The sequence below is a fragment of the Camelina sativa genome, chromosome 15 (genome assembly GCF_000633955.1).
Source record: "Camelina sativa cultivar DH55 chromosome 15, Cs, whole genome shotgun sequence".
Lineage (NCBI taxonomy): Eukaryota > Viridiplantae > Streptophyta > Magnoliopsida > Brassicales > Brassicaceae > Camelina > Camelina sativa.
The window spans coordinates 25211208-25234963 of record NC_025699.1 but is presented as its reverse complement, the minus strand read 5'-3'; the positions used below and the strand labels follow the sequence as shown (position 1 = coordinate 25234963).

The 23756-nt window shown below is 35.1% G+C and overlaps 2 protein-coding genes across 4 annotated transcripts; both read right to left on the bottom strand.

Annotated features, from left to right (window-relative positions):
- Positions 5491 to 11257, bottom strand: LOC104747493. Of its 2 annotated transcripts, none has more exons than XM_010469130.1 (14): positions 10997 to 11257; positions 9973 to 10084; positions 8199 to 8311; positions 7981 to 8103; positions 7615 to 7859; positions 7423 to 7498; positions 7241 to 7327; positions 7065 to 7145; positions 6900 to 6932; positions 6668 to 6721; positions 6545 to 6586; positions 6049 to 6127; positions 5848 to 5918; positions 5491 to 5761 (listed from the first exon to the last, which is right to left on the bottom strand). In XM_010469130.1, the coding sequence occupies exons 1-14, from the start codon at positions 11243 to 11245 to the stop codon at positions 5675 to 5677; spliced, it is 1452 nt and encodes a 483-aa protein (XP_010467432.1). In that variant the 5' UTR covers positions 11246 to 11257; the 3' UTR covers positions 5491 to 5674. The 2 variants fall into 2 exon arrangements, with proteins under 2 accessions (XP_010467432.1, XP_010467434.1); XM_010469132.2 differs by having other exon boundaries at positions 9973 to 10077; positions 10997 to 11171.
- On the bottom strand, positions 17651 to 23071 carry LOC104747494 (tetracycline resistance protein, class A-like). 2 transcript variants are annotated; one of them, XM_010469133.1, is made up of 14 exons: positions 22823 to 23071; positions 22567 to 22678; positions 21363 to 21475; positions 21145 to 21267; positions 20572 to 20825; positions 20394 to 20469; positions 20231 to 20317; positions 20057 to 20137; positions 19883 to 19915; positions 19542 to 19595; positions 19422 to 19463; positions 18242 to 18320; positions 18013 to 18083; positions 17651 to 17910 (listed from the first exon to the last, which is right to left on the bottom strand). In XM_010469133.1, the coding sequence occupies exons 1-14, from the start codon at positions 22994 to 22996 to the stop codon at positions 17788 to 17790; spliced, it is 1422 nt and encodes a 473-aa protein (XP_010467435.1). In that variant the 5' UTR covers positions 22997 to 23071; the 3' UTR covers positions 17651 to 17787. The 2 variants fall into 2 exon arrangements, 1 of the variants encoding a protein (XP_010467435.1); XR_761165.1 differs by lacking the exons at positions 17651 to 17910; positions 18013 to 18083; positions 18242 to 18320 and having other exon boundaries at positions 19542 to 19718.

Sequence of the window (23756 nt, the reverse complement as noted above, 5' to 3'; positions counted from 1 at the left end):
AAAACATCCATCTAGTGCGCGGTTATGCATGTTGCATGTAGATGCATTTACTTGAAGTTCTTTTATGTTTTCTTGTTTAAATGCATGCATGGTGAAATTGTGCTAGTTACTAGATCGAGATGATCTAGTAACAAAGGCGAGTTTTGGTTGAGATACTTGTAAGATTATGGGTTTAAGAACCATATAAACTCAAGTATAAAATTCAGTGAGATCTTAAAGCGTTTTAGTCCGCGAGAAAGTTCGGCTAAGCGTTGTAAGATTTGGTATTGCTACCTTTCCCATTCCGTGCCACATGCAGCCGCGACATGCAACCCATGTTCGTGTGTGTGCAGGGTTGGTCACGAAGAGCTCGGAGGTTACTGGGCTCGCTACCCTGGCCGAGGCTATTTACACGACGGTGTAATTTTGGCTAATATCCAAACGCTTGCCTTTGTGGTTGCGACTTGGAGAAATCATGAGGGGTTGGGGAAGAGGGATGCATACCGGGCCCAAATAAGATTAAACTTGTTAAAAACTGTTGTTTTATTTCAAGTTATGCTATTGCATGTTGTTGCATGTTGTTGCATGTTGTTGCATGTTGTTGCGTATGGTTGCATGTAATTGCGTTTATTGGTAGAGTGATTTCTGTTAGCTTGATAGCTTCCGCATGTCATCTCTGTTGGGTGTTGAGATGTTTTGCTTGCTTGCTTGTTAATCGCTTATGCCTACATGTTGTTTATCTATGCTTGCATGTTGCTTGTTTATGTTCGCATGTTGTTGGATTTGCGTGCATGTTGATTGTTGATGGGGATTTGGGGTTTGGGATTTATTTCTCTGCAGGAACCCTGAGCTCACTAAGTAATCTTAGATTACTTATGATAATATTGTTGTTCTGCAGGTAACCCTAGGGGGAACTAGAGGGCGTGGTGAACGATAGGACTCCCGAGTAGTTTTCTTTTTGGTGTCTATTGTAAAATTCAAAGTATGTTTATTTGCGAACCAAACTTTGGCATTAAGCCTTGTGAACTATTTTGTGTAATCGGTTGTGGAAACTTGTTTAAGTTTTAATGTATTCGTATTTCTCTTTAAAACGAGCGATGTCGTACTGATATAGAGTTAGTCCGAGTCGACTCAACACACGGCGTGTCTGTAGGGTTGTAAAGCCTTAAGGATGGGCCGTGTGGTCGGGAACCTCGTCGAGGGACTGGTCGAAGGGTCTGATTCGTTCTCGCACTTGGCCGGACCTTTGACGAACGTTCCCATAGTAGCGCTTCGGTGCCGTCCGATGGCCTGGGTGGTCATAGTACGGTTCGGGGGCGTTACAGATATATCTATGGATTTTGTGGTAGGATTACCTAGTACTACTGTACTAGGGCTGGTAAGGATTCTATTTTTGTGGTGGTTGATCGCTTTTCTAAAATGGCGCATTTTATTCCATGTCATAAAACTGATGATGCATCTCATGTTGCTAGCTTGTTCTTTAGGGAAGTTGTTCGTTTGCATGGCATACCTAAGATCATAGTTTCTGATCGTGACACTAAGTTCCTTAGTTATTTTTGGAACTAGATTGCTTTTCTCTACTACATGTCATCCGCAAACTGATGGTCAAACTGAAGTTGTGAATCGAACCTTGTCTACATTATTGCGTGTGCTCATTAAAAAGAATCTTAAGACTTGGGAAGATTTATGGCCGCATGTTGAATTTGCTTATAATCATTCTAGGCATTCTGCAACTAAGTTTTCTCCTTTTGAAATTGTTTATGGGTTCAACCTCACATCTCCTTTGGATATAATTCCTTTACCTTTGAGTGAGAGATCAAGTCTTGATGGCAAGAAAAAGACCGATTTAGTTAAACAAGTTCACAAAAAGGCTAAGGAAAATCTTGAGGCCCGGACGAAGCTTTATGAGAAGTATGCGAACAAAGGGCGAAAAGAAGTCATCTTCAATGAGGATGATCAAGTGTGGGTTGATCTTAGGAAGGAACGTTTCCCGGAGGAGTGAGCATCCACATTAATACCAAGGATTGATGTACCATTCAAAGTGCTCAAAAGGATTAACAACAATGCCTACCAACTCGACCTCCAAGGTAAGTACAAAGTAAATGGCAGTTTCAATGTTTCTGATCTTCAATGTTTCTGATCTTCTTCTTTATTTTGTAGATAATTCAGATTTGAGGTCAAATTTTTTTCAAGTGGGAGAGGATGATGAGACCATGGACAGCTCAACCAAAGAACATGGACATGAGGAGCATCTTGAACTAGAGGAAGCACCGGAGGAGCAGCTTATACCAGAGAGAGCATCAGAGGAAGCATTGATCGTTCCGGCGGGTCCTCTAACAAGGTCAAGATTCAAGAGATTCAACCAAGCTATCAATGGAATAATCAAGGAGGTGGACAAGAAGCAGGAAGACGTGACTCAAACAACTTGGACGATGCTCACAGCTCAAGGTGCTCGGTAGAGGGTTAAGTGTTGCTTATGCACTCTTTTTCCCTTTTCAAGTTTTGTCCCATTGGGTTTTCTTGACAAGGTTTTTAATGAGGCTTAATTAACATTTTCAAGACCCCTTTGCCAGCCTAAGTCGTGGTCCAAGGCCAATTAAAAATCCTTGACCCATTTTCTCTATCTCTTTTGCATTTATTGCTTTTGTAATTTCCAAGACATTGTGCATGAGCTTGCATGAGTGTGGAATCTTGCATGTGCTCGACCTTTTGCATGTTTCTCCCTTCTCCCCTCTTCTCCTTTGTCCCCCCCTTCTATATTTAAAGACAATGTAGTTCTCATTTTCTCATCAAACATTTTAATCAAAAACTTCTTTCTACTTGTTTGATCAGAGAAGTGTGTAATATCTTCTCAACTTGTTTATTTCTTAGTGTGTAATATCTAAGATATATTCAAGCATGTATTCTAAGAGACTTTCATCTCTCTTAGAAGTACACTTCGTTCTCCCCTTCAATACGCTGCAACTCAACCCCTTCATCTTCCCCGCTGTTCATCTCTCCATTCCGCTGCATCTTCCACCCTTTCATCTTCATCATTTCGTTCATCTCTCTTCAAGACCTTGCAAAGTGTGTCCTTGGGTATAGATCCTCATCCAGGAGTCTATCACGGTGGATGTTTTGGTCTGTGACTGGGTGTACGACTTTTTGCCTGCTCGCATCAATGAGCTGTTCGGTCTCAAGTCGGTGGATCTTCGGGAACAACGTCAACACACTGCAGCGATCTTGGAGGAGGACCTGGCGATGTTCCTGTCTGATGGGAAGGTCAAGCAATGTATCAGTTGGTCCCTGCAGTGGTTCGGAATTCAGTCATCAAGGAGCTCCATAAGTTGTGCTGCAGCAACTGGTCACCTACAGCCAACAATGGGTACATCTCCACTGGTCACGCAATGGTCATTTACATGATCATGCATCAGATTCCATTCGATTTTGGTCGGATGGTCTATGACCAGATCCTTCAGCTTGGCTGCAAGCCCAATCGACGTTCCAGCTGCCATTTCCCAGCCTGATCTATCAGTTGCTGCACGCTCAGCATAATGTTGCTGCGGATAGTCAACCCTCGACACGCAAGGCTCCTGCGAAGAAGACGGTGCCTGAGGCTGTGCAAACTGCGTCTAAGGCTGACTCCAGTGCTGATCGAAGAGCAATGCGCCTCGCAATTAAGATTCTGCAGGATGCACTCGCGGCAGGTAAGTGTTCTGTCTGACTTAACCATTTGCTTTCTATCTCAATTGGGTGTTTTTGACTCATGTTTGTAAAAAAAGCAGGGGGAGATGTGGACTCAGATTCAAGTGAATGACGGTGTTAGTTTTGTGGGGGAGTTTGTTTTTGGTTTTGAGGGGGAGTTTGCTGAATTTGTGGGGGAGCAAACTCTGTTTTCTTTTTTATTGATCTTTGAACTTGAACAATATTTGGTTTTATTTGGTCTGTAATAAGCTTTTGAACCTGGCCGTGGTATTTTATGGTGAATTATCTCGTATTAAATTTTGCTTTTTATCCTGTGGTTTTGTGTGGCTCTTGATCATGTAAGGTTTTGGAGGATCGAGTGCTTGTTTATCAAACATTGATAAAAAGGGGGAGATTGAATATGCAGTTATCACAACGGGCTGTTGTGTAACAAGGAGCTGCGAGGACACAAGACTCTGCATCAAAGGACAGACGAGTGAAGAAAGACAAAGAAGCACAGCTGACGTGTCAAGTCCGGTGTGTGCCTGATATGAGGATAAACCAGAATCAGAAGAGAATATATTTGGAGAATATACTTCTCGAGGATTAAGGAAGGCGTGACCTTGGCGAACAATAAATTGCCATAAATGAAGATTTTAAGATCTTTTAGTTAGGGTTGTGTAAGGTCTGATATAAGAGACCGAGAGAGTTGAGTTGTAGGTTTTTTCTTAACACTTTGAGAAACCTTTTGTGAGAGATTGTAATTTCAAGGCTGAACAGAGAAAGCTAAGAAGGTGAGTGTTGGGATATTCTCTTAGATTTATACTGGTGAGAGTTAGATAGAAAAGAGAAGAGTGCTTAGCTTTATTCTTGTAATCATTTACGTGTTTGATAAAATTACATAGAAAAGCGTTTGCTTGGCGTTTTCCAAGCAGAAGATTGTGGTGTTAACCCTCTATACCTTTTCACCCACCGCTATGGCTAAAGCGTCGTCTATCTCCACCCCTCCTCTCCCTCTGTCTCTATCTATTCCCAGACCCTAAACCCATCTCACCCAAACCCAAACCTATATGTTACATCCCGATACCCTAATGTTGGAGTAGAATCCTCTGATTGAACCCATCTCCCCACCCGCCAGCGTTCTAATGGTGACGAGAGAGCAAGATGATGGTCGGTCTTTTACTACTCAACAGATCTGTAAGTCGAATTTGCTTTTGAAATTTGTTGTTGTTCTTTACTTTTGTAATCGAGACTAAGATTTTTGGTTTTGAATATGTTTCACTAGTAGGTATGGAGAGAATCATGGTTTCTGAAGAACGCCGACACAGCCGAAGGACAAGCTCAGAACATAGGTCTTAAAACTAAGGAAAAAGACGAGAAGGAACTCTTCATCCAAAAGAAGAACCAGAGCACGCAAGCCATTCCTCCGAAGGTCAAAATGACCAACAACTAAACCACTCTAGAGGACTAGGAACAACCAACAATGAGAGAAGAGAGCATTGCATTACCAACTTTATTCTGCGAATGGATAAAGATAACGCCTAAAATCGCCTTAAGTTCAGATGTATCAAAGTTAAATTTTAATCTGGCTTAACTCTAGCTCCACCTCCTGTCCAACGGTAAATGATCCCTAGGTCATTATTTCTTAGACCCTATCATCAAGCTACGTTTTGGTGTATATGAATGAGAAACCTAGTGAAACATTTCCTCTGTTTTCATAGAGAATAGCAGCAAGCATGATCAAACAGGTATGGAGCCTCAGTTTTGTTACTCCTAGTACTAGCCGCATGCAAGTGCAAACTAGTTCCGTTGCCCACATTTGCATTGACAAAACTGAACCGCTCTAACTATCGACATCGATCAAACGTTGATTGCTTGAATCTAGTGAGTTTTGAACCGCCAGTTTAAGAAAACTAAGTGGTTTTTAACAACGTCTAGCTCTGAGTTCGTTACAAATGAACATTTGGAGTAAATTTGTTCAAGATTCAAGTTGCATTTGCATCTTGAGGTATCTCTTGTGAATCTTTCCGTTTTAATCTGTTGCTACCTTGCTGATTGCTTTATTCACTAATGAAGAAGGAAGATCTTTTAACAGAAGACTCTGAAAGAATCCAATCATCTGTGGAAGTAAAGCAATGTTAATCATTATAACAATCAACATAGTTGTTAAAATATGTTATAGTCGCACATATAAACAATTAATACCAAGGAGAAGGCGATACATAGAAGGCTGAATCCAGGGAAATAGAACGGTGCATTTTCGGAGAGAAACAATGCTACATACAAACCAAAATTATTTTCCTGTTAAAAGCTATAGAACCTTTTTCAATCTCGATAATAATTAACGTTATAAAAGATAGTAATGAATGAAGTTCAAAGTTCATTTTAATTTGCTCATGCACGTACCTGTTAATGGACTAAATACACATGGAGCTAAAACTCCAGCCAGGGACTTTACCCCGGCTATGCATCCTTGGACCTTCCCCTGCATTGAGAATTTGAGATGGAAGCCAGATATCAAAACACTATCATCCCTCTTTAATTAAAAATTTGATTGGTACGTACTAAATAAAAAAGATGTTAGATAGAGTAATTAATCTTGTGTGTATATTGAGTATGTTAATCGTTAAAAAAACAGGTACATATATATGAGATTTCTAACATTCCTTCAAGTAATAATTGTTTATTCTCACAGTTTATCTCGCAAAAATCTCGTTATAGACCTCATATGGGATTTGATTGGCCACACTATAGTTCTGGGTCGGGTTAACCATACTAATTTGGGGTTGGATTAATTTCAGTTCACTTTGTGTTAGGATTAACCATACATGAACTCATACTCTAAGCCCTCATTTATTATCTAACACTTCTTTGAAAACGTTTCACAGTTTTATAGTTTTACCTGTTCACCGGATCCAACTTGTCTTGAGGCAATACCACAAACCTATCAGCAAATTCAAAATATGTACTTTAAGCAATACTAAGTAAAAAAGCTCCAAAAGACCATGACACGATAAAGTCTTACCGATGGCATCACGAACATGGCTCCGGGTACAAGCAGGGTCGTGGCATAAGGAATCTATATCGTTCGAATAAAAAAACAATCTTATTAATTAAATTTGTAGTCCTTTACTGGTTTAATCATCTAAAACTCTCTTCGACCAAAAATCGCCATATAAGGGCTATACTTAATATATTTTAATTATAGAGGGTTTCAAAATATAGATTTCTTTGTTAAGAATTCTCAGCGAACTCACCCATGCTGACCACGCAACACTGAGAATAGCTGCCTGCATGACAAGCACATAACCAAATTTCTTAGTTGTTTATTCATATATCATGAGGATGAGGACATCAATTTATTTTGAATGTCATAGATTAAATGGAGTGAAATGAAGAAATTAGTTTTCTTAAGTGTTTACGTTTAAAAAATCCATAAGAAGCCCTGTTGATAACACCCAACGTTCTCCAATGGCAGAAACCAATATTGGCAATAAAAACAGCTGAGAAAGTAAAGTTAGCAGCATTATATATATCAAACAATATATAGTTAACTAATAACTACAAAAAGTAACTACACATCTTTTACAAAATATACCTGGGAGGTGGAGCCAATGATGTTATCCAGTAGAAAGAGCTCAGCAAAGTCATTTTTGTTGAACCCAAAACGAGCTTTCATAAAATACTGTTATTTAAGATCAGTCAATACATTTTTGTGTTAATCAATAGCTTTCTTCAGAAACAAATATACGAATGTAAAAGTGTGGAGATGAGAGAAACCATGAAAGCAGACTGCATTCCACTTTGTGATAAGGTAGCAAAGAATGTAACAACCAATGTTTGGACGAGTATGGGGCTGTTTTGTAAAAACCCATATCAACCATTTAGGGTTAACCATATATAAGTTACATATATATACGTAGATTAAATTATATATGGATATTTTGTAAATTGTGTATATATGGAACATACCGTTTTTTTATAAAGCTGGCCATATCTTTCAAAGAAGAATACTTAGTGTTGAAGAGATGTGTTTTAGTTGGTGCGTCTTTTAGAATCGGCTCTGCTAACATCCTTAGATCACCATCATCATGAACTTTTTGTTGATCATTACTACCACCACCATCATCAGAATTGTCGTTATCTTCGTCGTGTAACCTCTCTTTGAGGAAAACTCTCATGTACACCAAACCAACGAATAATGATATAGCTGAAACCTAATTTATTAAATATGTTTTGATCATCGTTTGAGGTTTTTTTTTATATGCACATCTTTGAGTTCGTCTCGCAATTTCATCATATTGTATGTATAATGATTCATGTATGATGATACGATACCTGAAAAGTCGAAGATATAGGTAAAAAACGAGCTGAGAATGTTGCGAAAACCCCGGATATTGTTTTGACACCAGCAAAAACTCCAAACATTGATATTCTCTTTTTTCCATGAACATTTTTGGCCTGAAAAAATAAACAAAATGACCTCGTAGAATGTTGTAAATTTAGTATTATAAGACCAAAATATCATATAACTAGATCATGATGAGAAAGAGTACCACATAGGCTTGAGCGAGACAGTCAACAGTGCCTCGGCAGACCATATCAAATAGAGTCTTGGTAATATAAAATGCGAAGAAAAAGTTTCTATCCCTTCTATACCCTAATATCGCTGCAAAAGGTTACTACGTACATTCAGTAGCTAATAAATTAATAATAGAGACAAATTGCCACTAGTTTTGTTTCGCTCATTGTGTGCAATAACTTTAACTTAAATAATAACGATAAGAACAATCCAAAAAAAAAAAAAAAAAAAAATCAATAATAATAAGGATTGTGGCTTAGTAGTAGACTGGTAGTATAACATGATGGTGCAGGTGCTTTTGTGTTCCGGATTCAATCTTTTTAGAAATAAGATAGAAGTATCTAAATAATTTCGGATACTGAAAGATATTATAGATAAAAGATCCGGAATTTTCAAGATTAATTTCAGAAAAAGAAACAAATAAAACGAGATATCCGTGGGAAGCGACTAATCATTTTTTACGTTGGCACTATTCTTTGTGGACTTTGTGTTTGTGAGGTATCGCGATCAAATAAACAAATAAATAATTTTAGGCACCTTTATTTATTTTATTCTTTATCATTGGTCTAAGAGACAAAGACATAGGCATGGGACATTCGAATTACTGACTGGATTTGGATAATTTGTGTAGAAATTTTTTTATTCATTCGGATTCGAATAGGTTTTGTTTGGGTTTACTGTTTAGATCAGTTTCGGATCTATTTTGTTCAGTTTTAGTAAAGTTTTGATATATTGAGCAGATATAAGTAATTAAATAAATTTCTGATATTTAGGTTATTTCAGTTTTTTTCTGGTATTTGGTATTTTTGGGTATAAAACTAATTAAATATAAATAATATTTTCTGATATATAATTTTATTTCGGGTTTCGGATATGTTGTTTGATTTTCGATTAGATTGGAATTTAGTTTAAGTAATTCGGGTATGAAAATATATTATTTGTTCGGGTTTTATAACTATTCCATTCGGTTTTAGAACCTAATTATTCAGGTTTTGTGTTTTATCCCCAGGCCTAACAAGTGGTTTTGCATGACTAGTTTTGGAAACTTTAACTCTATCTATATATATATATAGAACTTATGTTTGGCTTCACACGAAATATTTTATTTTTGGTTTTTAGAATCCGAGAAAAACAATATATAGAATAATACAACTTAGAAATTTTAAAAATAAAATTGTCAAAGAAAAAATTAACAATGGGCAGTTAGATTTGGGATCAAATTCAGTTTAGATATTTTCAAATTCAAATAAGTTGGTGGAAATTTTATTATCCGTTTGGATTTTATGATTATTCGGTTTGAGTAGGTGTCCAGTTCGGATCGTTTATCAGAAAGAAAAAGAAACTCAAAGATTGTTCAATTTTAATAAAATTTGCTTAAAATTTGCAAAAAATGTATAATATTGACATATATAACTAGTGGTTTTTGGTTATTTTGATATTTTAACAGTTTTGGTATTTTTTGTTAGATAAGTGTAATTAAATATAACTATTATTTTTGGATATATAGTATTTTTGGATATATAGTTTTATTTCGGATTTTTGGGTATGGTTTTTGGTTCGATCGTATAATTTAATAATTTGGATACAAATATTTAGAATCTGTTATGATTTTGTGACTATTCGGATTCTGGTTTTGGAACCAGATTTTTCAAATCGGTTTTCGGGATTTGATTTTTATGTCATGCACAAAAAAAAAATAGTAAAAACATTGGCACATCGGAAGAGAAAAGAACGAAAAAGAGAGGAACCTGGAGGAAGAATAGAGAGGCACATGGGAAGAGTGAGCAATGCTTTGATTCCATATCTGTCGGATAGATTTCCGATCACTGGCATCATGACCATTGTCCCTATTCCTACAGACTTTTTTTTTGGTTACCATAATCATCGACAGGAAAAAAGAGTTTACATAATTAGTTTAATTAATTTAAGATTCTCACAATTAAGAAGCAAAAACAACTTCAGAATATATTTGAGAAAAAAGTTAAATAAATTCACAAATATTTAGGGGGTGTATTGAAACCATGATTTTAGAAAGTTTGATGGGATTTAGAAAATTTGGAATTTTGAATGATTTTAGGGAAGTTCATATGATTTATTATAAAATTCTTTCAAATCCCACATAAAACCATGAGATTTGGATTTCTCTATTTTTAACTCAACAAATCCCACCTAAATCCTCCAGAATCTCAAAAATCATTAAAATCCAAATCCACAAACTATTTTAAATAACAGTGGATTTTAAAGTAGATTTTCAAATCATCAGTTCAATAACATTGGATTTTAATAGACTTTTTAAAATACATAATTGAATAACATAGTATTTGTAAGTTTCACACAAATCACTTAAAATGTCAAGTTGAATACGTATTTTATTGGAAAATTCAGTGAGTTTATCAGTTTATATTAAAATGAGAAAAAAACTACTTGAAATTATATGGATTACTACAAATTATGAAAATATTTATCATATTTCATCGCAAGAACCTTTCTAAGCTTTAGTTTGGTTTTTTTTTGGGTACAATATATATCATGTCCCAAAAATAATCAATTGCCATCATATATGACAACCTCAAATTACAACTAATTATTGTAGTAAAATCTCAAATTAACTTCAGTTTAATAGACAGCAAATGCGATTTCATGCCCCTTCTTGAATTTTGAAGGCTAAACTATAAATTTTGAAGACACAGAAAATATCTGTAAGCATTTGTACTTACCAAAAGACTAAACAGTCATTAACCAAACCAAAAAAACAGCAATTGAGTTTATTACCACTTGTTGTACTCCGGTGAGGTAAACGGCGAGAGAACATGAATCATTTATGCCGGAGCAAACGGCGGCAACAGTGACGTCAGTCATCACCGGCCTCACCAAGTAACCAGCGAATCCCGACAGGAACACCGTCATCAGCATGTGTCGAAGCTCTCCAAGTCTATATTCCGCCATCTCTCCGCCCCTTCCTCCTCTCTCTTCTCCCAAGATCACTTTTAATTCTCTTGCAGCAATAATGCAATAATGCATATGTTATGTAAATATCTGTACACGCGACAAAATACATATATAATATTAACTTTTTTTAAATCATATTATAATACTTCATAGTGGGATGCCTGTCACCTTCGGGCCATGCTTTAAAAATTGCTAGGTGTTAGTCGAACGGTCGGGATGAATCTACCGTCTAACAAAAATATCAGAAATGAAATGAGGATTAACCAAAAACTAGTTTTAGGATTATTTTATTAAATTAATAATAATAGAAAATATAATATTAAATATATGTATAATTATATTTATGTTAAAAGAAAACATCAAATAAAATATAAAAAAATAGTATTGTCTTTAAAATTACGGTAAATACATAAAAACATAATTTTAAAATAATTTTTTTATGATTTTCAATATAACTTTGTACATTAGTTATTGTAAAACATCACAAACTCTTAATTTAAATGTCTAAATAACAAAAATAATAATTTCATTGGTTAAAAAAAGAACCTGTATACAAAAAAATAAGTGAAAAGTAATTAGATTAGATGAGTTATAATTAAATTAGACAGACATAATTAGATAATTGATGCTAGACAGAGATTAGTCATTAATCATGCGGAAAGGGTGGAGCTAGTGATTTTACGAGATGTAATCAGTGATAGGAAGGGATTTTTAAAACAGGGCTTATAGGCATTGTCTCTGAAAAAAAAAAAAACTTTAATAAATAAAATAGGGTAACTGATGCTTTTATCTTTTATCACTATTATTGTTTCAAGGTATTTTCATCGTACAGTTCGCAATTGAGAGATGGTCCGAAAATTGATGGTCCAAAATGTGTGTTAGTTTAACTAGACAAAATATGTGTGATGGTTCAACATTGATGGTCCAAAATGTGTGTGATAGGTGAAAAAAGCAAAAAAATAAGAAATACACATAAACTTCAATTTTTTCTTTTATCTCTTTCTCCGAAAACAAAAAAAAGGTTAATTAAACACTAAGGCCATCCTTAATAGGGCAACATTTCATGTGTTCTAAGCCTGTTTAAAATATAAAAAAATGGAATAGTGGATTAAGAGCAATATTTTGGGTCTTAAACTAGAACAGTTTTAAGCCCAGTTCTGGCTTACGTGTCATCACGTGAGTTATCGTGTTTTTTGGGTGTTGAGACAATTTTTTCATTTCCCTTCTTCTTCGATATCGCGGTTAGGGTTTGCGAAAGAAAAAGAGAAAACGGCGAGAGCTTCGTTTCCTTCATCCTTGCCGTATAAACACGAAAATCTTCCGATTAAAACACCCAAATCGAGAGCTCTAGTCAGTTGAAATCGATCTTTGCAAAGGTTTCCCGACAAATCCGTTTAACTTCCGGCGAATCGATCTTTGACATGTCCGGCGAATCGAAATCTTCTTCGTGATCCGTTGTGTCGTCGTCTCCTTTCTCTGGCATAGATCATCTCCGGCGATATAGAGGTAGTCCCATCGTTTACTCTTTTAGTCATTGTTTGTGGGATGTTTCATCGATTTAGGGCAAAATTGAAATCTGTGAATTAGGTTTTGGTTAAGTAAGATGGTATAGGGTTTGTCTCATCTGTCAATTAACGGTTTTGATTAATCAATCATGGATTTTAGTGAGCTTTTTCTTATGACTGAATTCCGAGTTTTCTTATAACGGTTTTGAAATCGACACTGATTAAGTTTATTTGTTTTTGCTTTGTTTTGGAGGCTTTTAGGTGAGGCTATCCAGGGCAAATTAAATCAAGGACCATCAACAAACCTGCAATTGCTCGAAACTAAAAGGTAAGTCACATTGTTAAGTGATTTGGTATGAGTTTTTTTGGATGGTCTCGGATGTTTGTGTGGTAAGTGTTGTGGTTTGTTAATTGTTGTTGTCATTAGACTGTAGTGTTGTGGTTTGTTTGATGGTCTTGTTCGCATATGGTCATGTTCTAGTATTAATTGTTGTGATTGTAGTTTAGTTGTTTTAGGTGTGAGTTGTCTCAAAACTTTAAAAACTTATTTAAAACTCGAAAATTTTAATACCTTTGAAACTCTTGAAACTTTTAGTTAAATAAAACTCAATGACCCTTAGTTACTTCTGATTTGACTGAAGTAGGTGATGGTTATTGAGAATTAAAAGTCTCTAACAACACCAAAATTTTGATTTAATGATCTCCTAACTTCTCTTTATTACATCTGAGTATGCTATCAATCTCTCACACTCTCTCATTACTTCTCTTCTGTTACTTCTATCATCCTTGTTTGCATATGGTCTTGCAATCTCTTACTTCTCTTCTATCAGCCTTGTTAGCTTCATCTTTCTCGAATTCTGATTGCTATAGAATCAAACAAAACCCCTAACAGTCAGTCTCAACCCTACTTTAGCCTTCTTAACTTCCCATATGACAGCTTTTCTCCCAAATCCCTCCTTTTAGTTCACAACCCTCTTCACAGCCGAGTCAACCTCCTAGTCAATCAGAAGAGACAACAGAGCAGCGTAGGGAGAGACGGTTATGGTCGACACAAGATGACTTAGTCTTAATAAGCGGGTGGTTAAACACTTCGAATGATGCAATAGTTGGGAATGGGCAAAAGGCAGGGTCCTTTGGATTCATGTAGGAGACTACTATGAAACAAGTAGTCATGTCCGTGGTGGTGCTGAGCCTAGGCGTCCTGACCATTGTAGACAAAGATGGCAAAAAATTAGTAAGGAAGTGAGCAGGTTCTGTGGAGCTTTTGCAGAGGCAGAGAGTGAGAGAGCTAGTGGGATGAACGATCTTGTTTGTTGTCTATGCGAATCTCGGATGTTTGAATCCATGTTTCACTATGTATGGTCTCTATGTTTTTAATGAATCTCATTTTGTTTGTTGTTCAATGTTTAGAATGAATCTATGCTATATGTTTTTCATGAATGTGGATGTTTTATATTTGATTCAATGTTTAGAATGAATCAATGTTTATGTTTGTTGTTCAATGTTTTAATATGCTATATGTGAACCCGTGAATCCATGTTAATATGCTATATGCTATATGCTATATGAACCTGTGAATCCATATCAATGTTAATATGCTATATGTGAATCCATGTTTTATATATGTTTTTCATGAACTTATATATGTGTTTCGGTTTCAGGTTGAAGAAGTCATGGACCGTGAATATGACTATGGTATAAACAGCCCATTGGACTATAGTACTGAGTCAAAAGAGGAGGCTGAGACCTATTACTATCCTCCGGAACCAGCTCCTGCGATTGGATTCACAAGCCTCCGGAACCAGGTCCGTGAAGCTCAACGACCAAATGATCCAGCTCAACTGAACCAGCTCAACGAACAAGTGATCCAGCTCAACGACCAAATGATCCAGCTCAAGGTACTTGTGATCCAGCTCAAGGATCAAGTGATCCAGCTCAAGGACCGAGTGACCCAGCTGACTGACCAAGTGAACCAGCTCAAGTAATGATCACCCGTGATGTGTGGATGTTGTTTGCTTTCGGATGTTGATGTTTGCTTTAGTATTACCAAACACGTGATGTGTGGTGGTTGTTATTTGTTTGGATTTTGTTTGGATTTTTGTTTAGGCTAGTTTGATAGCTATGTGAACCCGTGATGTTGCTATGTACTCGTGAATGAACCCGTGATGTTTGCTATGTCTTTGCCTTCTTTGGATTTTAGTTTGATCACTTGTATACATGAGATGAGAAGAGCACAAGGTTTTTCATCAAAAACAAACATTTGCTCCTTGCAGCAAAACAAACATTTGCTTCTATCTACAACAACAAATATTTCCTTCTCTAACCAAAATAAAATATTTCATTCCTTCTCACCCAAAACAAATATTTCTTTCTCTTCTTCATTTCTATGACATCTTCTTCCAACAATTTTAACAATTTTCACTATCATTATGATCCAAATAATAATAGTATGAACCAATTTTTTCAAGAGAAATTTAATAATCAATTTGAAGCTACTGAAGAGGAAATTCCGGAGGAAAAGAATACACATATTTATATCGATAGACAACGGGAAAAAGGCCACGAACGTTTGTGGAACGATTATTTTAGTGATAATCCAACTTACACGACGAGGCAATTTCACCGACGGTTTCGCATGAACAAGTCATTGTTCTTGCGTATTGTGAATCGTCTCAGTGAAGAAGTTCCATATTTTAAACCAAAAAAGGATGCAACCTTCCGGAATGGTTTCTCACCGCTACAACAATGTACTGCAGCAATTCGACTACTAGCATATGGGATTGGGGCGGACTCGGTTGACGAATATTTACGTATCTCTGAATCGACTTCTCGTAAATGTTTGGAACATTTCGTCGTCGGAATAGTTGACTTGTTTGGCACTGAATACCTACGCCGACCCACACAAGCGGATCTTCAAAGGCTACTCTTTTACGGAGAACTGCGGGGTTTTCCCGGGATGGTTGGAAGCATCGACTGTATGCATTGGAAGTGGAAAAATTGCCCAACAGCCTGGAAAGGAATGTATTCACGAGGCACCGGTAAACCAACAATTGTTTTGGAGGCGGTAGCTTCACAAGATCTCTGGATATGGCACGCATTTTTTGGAGCTCCAGGTACTTGTAACGATTTAAATGTTCTTGATCAATCACCAGTATTTAATGACATTATTTACGGTCGAGCTCCCGAAGTTACGTACTATGTCAACGGAAATGAGTATAATTTGGCTTACTATCTGACGGATGGTATTTACCCGGAATGGGCGACATTTGTTAAATCCATCCCACAACCACAACATCCGAAACATCGTTTGTTTGCAGAAAAACAAGAAGGTGCACGAAAAGATGTTGAGCGTGCATTTGGAGTCCTGCAATCTAGATTCGCCATGATTAAAATCCATCTCTTTTATGGTCAAAGAGTAAGATTGCATATATTATGAGAGCATGTCTCATACTGCATAATATGATCGTCGAGGATGAACGAGATTCATACACACTCTATGACGAACAAGAATTCCAACAAGAAGATGGAACCGGAATTTATCCTCAAGATTTGTAGACATATTTACTGAAAACGAAAGATCCGGATAAATTTCGGTTCCATCTTCTTGTTGGAATTCTTGTTCGTCATAGAGTGTGTATGAATCTCGTTCATCCTCGACGATCATATTATGGAGTATGAGACATGCTCTCGTCCATAGACGTTATAGTTGTTCTTGCAATAAAAGAAATCTGCTTTTTTATTCTCTCGTCCATCCTATCTTTCCTGTTTAACTTAGAGGTGTGAGTTTTTCTCCCACATAACACAACACATGACTTTTTATGTAGTTTTGGACATGGCTCGAGACTTATATATATATATATATATATATATATATATATATATATATATTACATACCCATGTTAGCTTAGACATGCCTTAATTCTGGATTCTAGCACAACAATGTCCTTAATTGCTGCTACAATTAATCCCTTGGTGGACTAGAACAATCGTTAAAAAATTTCGTTTATTTGTCTCAAACTCCTACTATTTGTCGGCCGGGCAATGTTATTCCCCGAAAATCACCATACACTTATTTTTCACGGATACATAGTTAAAATTATCTAATTTACGCAGTAAATGAATACAAAAACAACCACAAAATCGATCAAGATATATATTAACCAACCCCCTTCGATATTTCCCATTCATCTTCATTTAGAAGCTCTACCTATCCACAAATATGTTGTTTTACAACTTCTAACCTATTGTTTCACCCCTTTACTACACAAAACCCTATTTATAAGTAGAAACATATTCTCTCTATAATATCCGCGTCCCATCACAGCAACACGACACCTTTCTAATCTTCCCAATCCAGCAGTCACTTTTAACAGATCTGAACTTTTTATTTCCTACTATAACACTTGCAATCTAACACCAGATATATGTCCATCTATAAGCGAAATTAAACAAACAACATGTCGCATTTAATTAACATCACTAAACTTTAGTTTTAGCTATTTATGGTACTATATATATGATAGTTTCATGGGGGAAATGTTGGGGGTGGATCCACACCCCAAACAAAAGGCCCAACCCAGGAAAAGCCCATAATAAACCTCCAAAGGAAGGGAGGGTATTATGGTCTTTTGCATAGACGAACCGACACGACTCCCTATAAATGCAAGCGTACGGCATGTGTAAAAGAGGGATCGGGAAAAAAGGCAAGGAAAGTAGTACAGCAATTACAAGAGTCCTAGCTCGTCCAAGCAGAAGTCAACGGTTTTAGAATCAATCACTCGGAGAATAGACGAGATAACAGCTCGTCTATTATCCTCTTCCACGTTTGTAGCTCGTTTACGTCGTGTTGTAACCCGTCTTTCGTGTCTCGGCACCAATATAATAAAAGAGAACTTCGACCCTCCTTTGACCGAACTAAACATACTAATTGTGACTGATCTTGACATCAACAGGAAATAAACCGTCCACCCGAAAATAAATGATTTTTAAGTCGTACCAAAGAAAAATAAACATCTGTCATAATGATTTTTGTAAGAAAACTAAGTTATTGTTAACAACTAGCTCTCTGTTTGTTGCAAATGAACTCTTGAAGCAAATTTGTACAACATTCAAGATACATATGCTTCATGATATATCTCTTGTTGTACTTCTGAAGGGTTGTTGATTGTTATGTTGGTTAACAGCAAAGGTGGATGCTCTTTTATCAGAAGACTCTGAAGGAATCCGATCATCTGTGCATGTGAAGCAATGTCATTATGTCAGTCAATATTAGAAATATATTTATAATTAATCAACATAGTTGTCATATGGTCGCATGTCGATGTAAAGAATACCAAAGAGAAGGCGACGCATAGAAGGCTGAATCCAGGAAAATAGAACGGTGCATTTTCGGAGAGAAACAACGCTATAATATCACACCAAATATAATTATTTGTTACACAATAGAAATTTTATTCTCGATGATGATTAATTAACTCTCTAAAGTGAGAAATGAATGGTGTGTTTTGGATAATGATTAATGAACTGTGTTCATTGTTCAATTTTATGTGTTTACATATGTACCTGTCAATGGACTAAATAAAAATGGAGCCACAACTCCAGCAAAAGCTTTTACTCCGGATATGCATCCTTGGACCTTGCCCTAGAACGAGATAGAAAAAACGAAAAGAAAGACATCATTATGTTGTTGAAACTATAACTGTGATGGGTACAAATTTAAAAATATAAATTATGGTAATTAATCTTGTTAGTCTTTGGTATGTTAATTATTAACCAAAATAGACTGTTGATTTGTGGATGATCGTTACATATCTTAAAAGCCGTACCATTTAATCGTTAAGCGTTGTAGAACTTGAAGCCAAGCCGAGAGTGGATTGGTCATATTCTTGTACTCTAGATCTCTTACTTCAAATGTGAGAATTCTAACGTTCTTCTAACTATATATCTTAACAAAACCTCATTATATGAAGGATTTAGGGTCTTATCAGCCAATCCAGTTCTGGGTTGCTCAAACCGTACTAGGGTAGGATCAAATTCGGTTCAGTTGTGTTAACGTGTGTTCAAACTCTAATACTTGTTAAGTATGGTAAGCCTTCAAATTAAACCCTTTTTTTTATATAAAAATAATAATAAGTTAAATGACTCCCTAGTCCCTATCAAATATCCCTTATATATTAATAGAGAAGCATTCTTGAAAAAATGTTATGTGTCGTTGCCAGAGAGCTCGAAGCACATTTTAGCAAATAATTCTCATTAATTATACTAATTACATTTATGCCACTATAGATTTAAATCAAAATTTATTACATAAAATAAAACTATTTGTAGCCATTTAATTTGAATATATATTACTATTCTTTAAAAAACAACAAATTATTATTTTTAAATTGATAATTATTCATATTTTATTAAAATAAAGTCCATACAAATTTCTCCACGTTAAATTTCTTTTCCAATTTCTTTTTCACATTCAAATATTTCACAGGTGAAATATATTTTTACACAAAATAGTCACAAATTTAAATAATAATAAAAAATTAGTTACAGATTTTCTTTTATACAAACGAATCTTAGATCTCAAATAATAATTTTACTCATAATAATTTTATTTGAATCGATTTATCCGCACTATGTACGGGTTGTTTACCTAGTCTATATATTACTTTACATACTTCTTATATCTTCTTTGAAAGACGTTAAAAAATTGAAAAGTTGGGAGAAGAAAATAAATTTACGGTTGTACCTGTTCACTGGATCCAACTTGTCTTGAGGCAATACCACAAACCTATAACCAAGATGTATTTAAGCAACACTAAGTAAAAATTTCAACTATTATATGGACCATGAAGCCATAAAATCTTACAGATGGCATCACGAACATGACTCCGGGTACAAGTAGGGTCGTCGCATAAGGAACCTAAATGCGATCCAGTAAACAAACAATCCTGTTTAATATGTAATATTTTGCTGGTTTAATCATCTTGAACTCTCTTGGACCAAAGATCTCGGTATATAGAAGGAACAACCATGGCAAGCTCAACTATACTTGAAAATATTATGGGTCATGTTTAACGTTCAAATTATGGATCTTAATTGTATAATAAAATAAAAATGGTGTTTAAAAATATATATATATATATATATATATGTATATATATATATATATATATATATTCTTTTGTTAAGAGTTATCAGTGAACTCACCCATGCTGACCACGCAACACTAAGACAAGCTGCCTGCATCACAAACACATAACCAAATTTAGTTGGTCTATATATATCATGATTAAGGACATCAATTTTAATACTAATTAGGATGTCACAGACTAGGTGGGAAAAAATGAAGAAAAAAAAAAAGAAATAGTTTCGAATGTTTACGTTTAAAAATTCCATAAGAAGCCCTGTTGATAACACCTTACGTTCCCCAATGGCAGAAACCAATATCGGCAATATAAACAGCTGAAAACAATAAATTTAGTAGCAGGTATAACTGAACAATATTTCTGTAATTGTAACCGATAACTACTATTACATGGATTTTACAATATTTACCTGGGAGATGGAGCCAATTATGTTAACCAACAGCAAGAGCTCAGCAAAGTCATTTTTGTTGAACCCAAAACGGGCTTTCAGAAAATACTGTGTTATTAAAAACATTCAATACATATTTGTTTTAATTAATAGATGCATATAAAAGTGTGGAGATGAGACAAACCATGAAAGCAGACCCCATTCCACTTTGCGAGAAGGTAGCAAAGAATGTAACAACCAATGCTTGAATGAGTATGGTGCTGTATTGTAAAGCCCATATCCATCATTTGGTTATATATAAGTCACATATATTTACTTAGAGGACACCATATATGCGTAGATTGTATATATGTGAAACGTACCTATTCTTTATCAAGCTGACCATATCTTTTAGAGAGGAATAATTAGTGTTGAAGACATGTGTCTTAATTGGTGCGTCTCTTAGAATCGGCTCCGCCAACATCTTTAGATTACCACCATCATGAACCTCTTGATCATTTCTACCACCACCATGACCAACCTCTTCTTCATAGTTATAATCATCATTATTGTGTAATCTCTCTTTTAGGAAAATTCTCATGTACACTAGGCCAACGAATAGTGACATAGCTGAAACCTAATATATTAAAAATTTTGTTATACTCTCTCATATAGACGAGATAAGGATATATGCAAAATAAAAATTTAATCTAAGTTAAGGAAAAAAGACGAATCTTCAGGGCATACCAATTTTTTCTCAACCTTTTGCAATTGAAATTCCTACTGTATATTTTATTAGATAACCAATATAAAAACTTGTAGAAACAAATCTTAAGAGTATTTTTAAAATTTTTGGTAAACTTATGAAACTGATTGTGTGATTGAATCTTCTTTTGAGATTATCTCTTAAACTCGTCATTTTTGGGAAGTGTGTACTATGTATGATCATCAGCTACCTGAAAAGTCGAAGCAATGGGTAGGAAACGAGCTGAGAATGTTGCACAAACTCCGGAAATCGATCTGACACCAGCTAAAACTCCAAACATTGATATTCTTTTTCTGCCATGAACATTTTTGGCCTAATATAATTGAAGAAGTGTAAACTATGAGTGTGTTTTAGAAGACCAAAACATCATATAATATGATCATATGGTAAAATGAGAACAAACTTTACCACATAAGCATAGGCGAGACAGTCAACGGTACCTTCGCAGACCATATCGAATAGACTCTTGATTATATAATATGCATAGAAAAAACTGGTATCCCTTCTATACCCTAATATCGCTGCGAGCATTTAGTACATTTTAGCATAATTGAACACACATATTAATTCTGGGAATACTATACTATAATTTATTGCTTTAAAAATTGTTATATTGATCATAATAAACTATATATAAACAAATAATCCTGGAAATACTACACTCTAAATATTTTTTACGGTAGCATATCTCAGTTTAACTCTTTATCTTTGTTTTTTAAACACTAAAATATACTTAAATAAATATATTGTTGCAACATTTCAATTGAACCATCACAACATTTGATTTTTGTGACGAATTATTGTAAAGCTCGTTACAACCTTGAGTTTATTTGATGAACAGTTTCAGGCTTTTGTATATTTGATGAATTATTACAACCTCTGCTATCTAGTAAAAAATTACGGGCACTAATGAAAGAAAAAGAACAAAGAAAAAAAAAAAGAACAATCGAGCAGCGGATCTGTTATCAAAAGCAAATATTCCTCAAAACAGTTGTTACCATGTCTATTCTCTCTCATGTTCTTATTTTGATATTGCAAGAACAAAGTTGTAAATTTGTAATAAGAGTATCATTGTCGATTATCCTTGTTAAGTGTTTCAAAGCTTTTTTTTAATATATATATATATATATGTATATTATTTTTATTATTTAATTAAGTTTATTGCCCACACTAATAAAATTAAAGAAGTCATTAAAAAGGAAAAAAAATAAAAGAGAACCCGTTAAAACATTAAAGGGAAACCAAATGCTGTCATCTTTTTTCCTGTGGCAAAACGTGATATACGTGGGGAAGGATCTCATATTATTTTACGCTGGCACTATACTCATGTAATGGAATCGTGAGGTGTCCACAATCAGATAAATTTTAAAAAAAAAAGTCAAAGTATCTTTTGTTATAGTAGTTTGGCTCACCTGATTAATTGGCTATTTTTTAAGACGTTAGCTTTTTTTTTGCCGGCTTAAGACGTTAGCTTTTTTAATTATTGGTATATACAACTAATGATTGGCTTTGCATGGAATTCTTTTATTTTATTAGAACTATACAACTTATAAATTCTATATTAAAATGTAAAAACTGAAAACAAAAATTGTTAAGAAAAAAAAAAAGGAACCTGGAGGAAGAATAGAAAGGCACATGGGAAGAGTGAGTAGTATTTTGATTCCATATCTGTCAGCAAAATTCCCAATCACTGGCATCATGAACATTGTCCCGAGTCCTACCGCCTTTTTCACCATTTTCACATGTCATTCTCGGATTGCAAATTTAAAAATATTGAATTGGTTTTGGAAGTGTTTGGTCATAAGACTCATAACAACAAAAAAACCAGAGATATGTATATATGTGTAGATATAAGTAGAGGTGGATACCACTTGTTGTACTCCGGTGAGGTAGACGGCGAGAGAACATGAATCCTTTTGGCCGGCGCAAACCGCGGCGACGGTAACGTCAGTTATCACAGGCCTTAGCAAGAAATCGGCGAATCCCGACAGGAAAACCGTCGTCAGGATGTGTCTCAGCTCTCCAAGTCTATATTCCTCCATATCTCTCTTCTATTAACCCTCACTTCAAATTCTTAACTATATAATGTATCGCAGACATGTATATCTTATGCAAATATCCTCGTGGAAATATCTCATATAATATTTTTTAACTAAAAAAGAAAGAAAAATTATAATAATCCTTGATATAATAAATTCTTAACTTGGTAGATGCATGGTCCTTTTCATGTTAAAAACGCAAATTTAAATTAATTAATCAACAGAAGACAGAGCTTTTAAGCAAAGAGAGAGAAATAAAGATTTGCCCCTTAGACCATCTCTATCGATGGTCTTTAGTTAGTTTCTTAGAGTTGCTTAATAAGAAATTTGATTAATTTTAATGAAAACAGCAAAATTTTCTTAAGGATCGATGCTAATATATAAAATCGTTAATAACCAGATGGGTGTTAATAGATTATTGGCTGGGAATAAAAAAACGTTTTTTTTTTCTATTGTCTCTTTGTATCTCTCTTTCTATTTCAAGATTGTTTTAATAGTGAAAAGTTCGGAGATGTTCCACCAAATTGAAAGGTGAAACAGTCAGAAATTCGTCTTTCATGATTCTCCGGTTGTCAAAATGTGAATTTGCGTAGAAGGAATCGACCGATTCAGCGGTTGCATGTGACGACGGCAGGTTTAATCACCAACGCTGACTCGTTTGAGGTAAGACGACTTAACGAAAGCTACAGATTTATGAATTGTAGAAACTAGGTTTCTACATTGAATTTGTTTGATGGGGGAAACAAATTCAAAGAAGTAATCT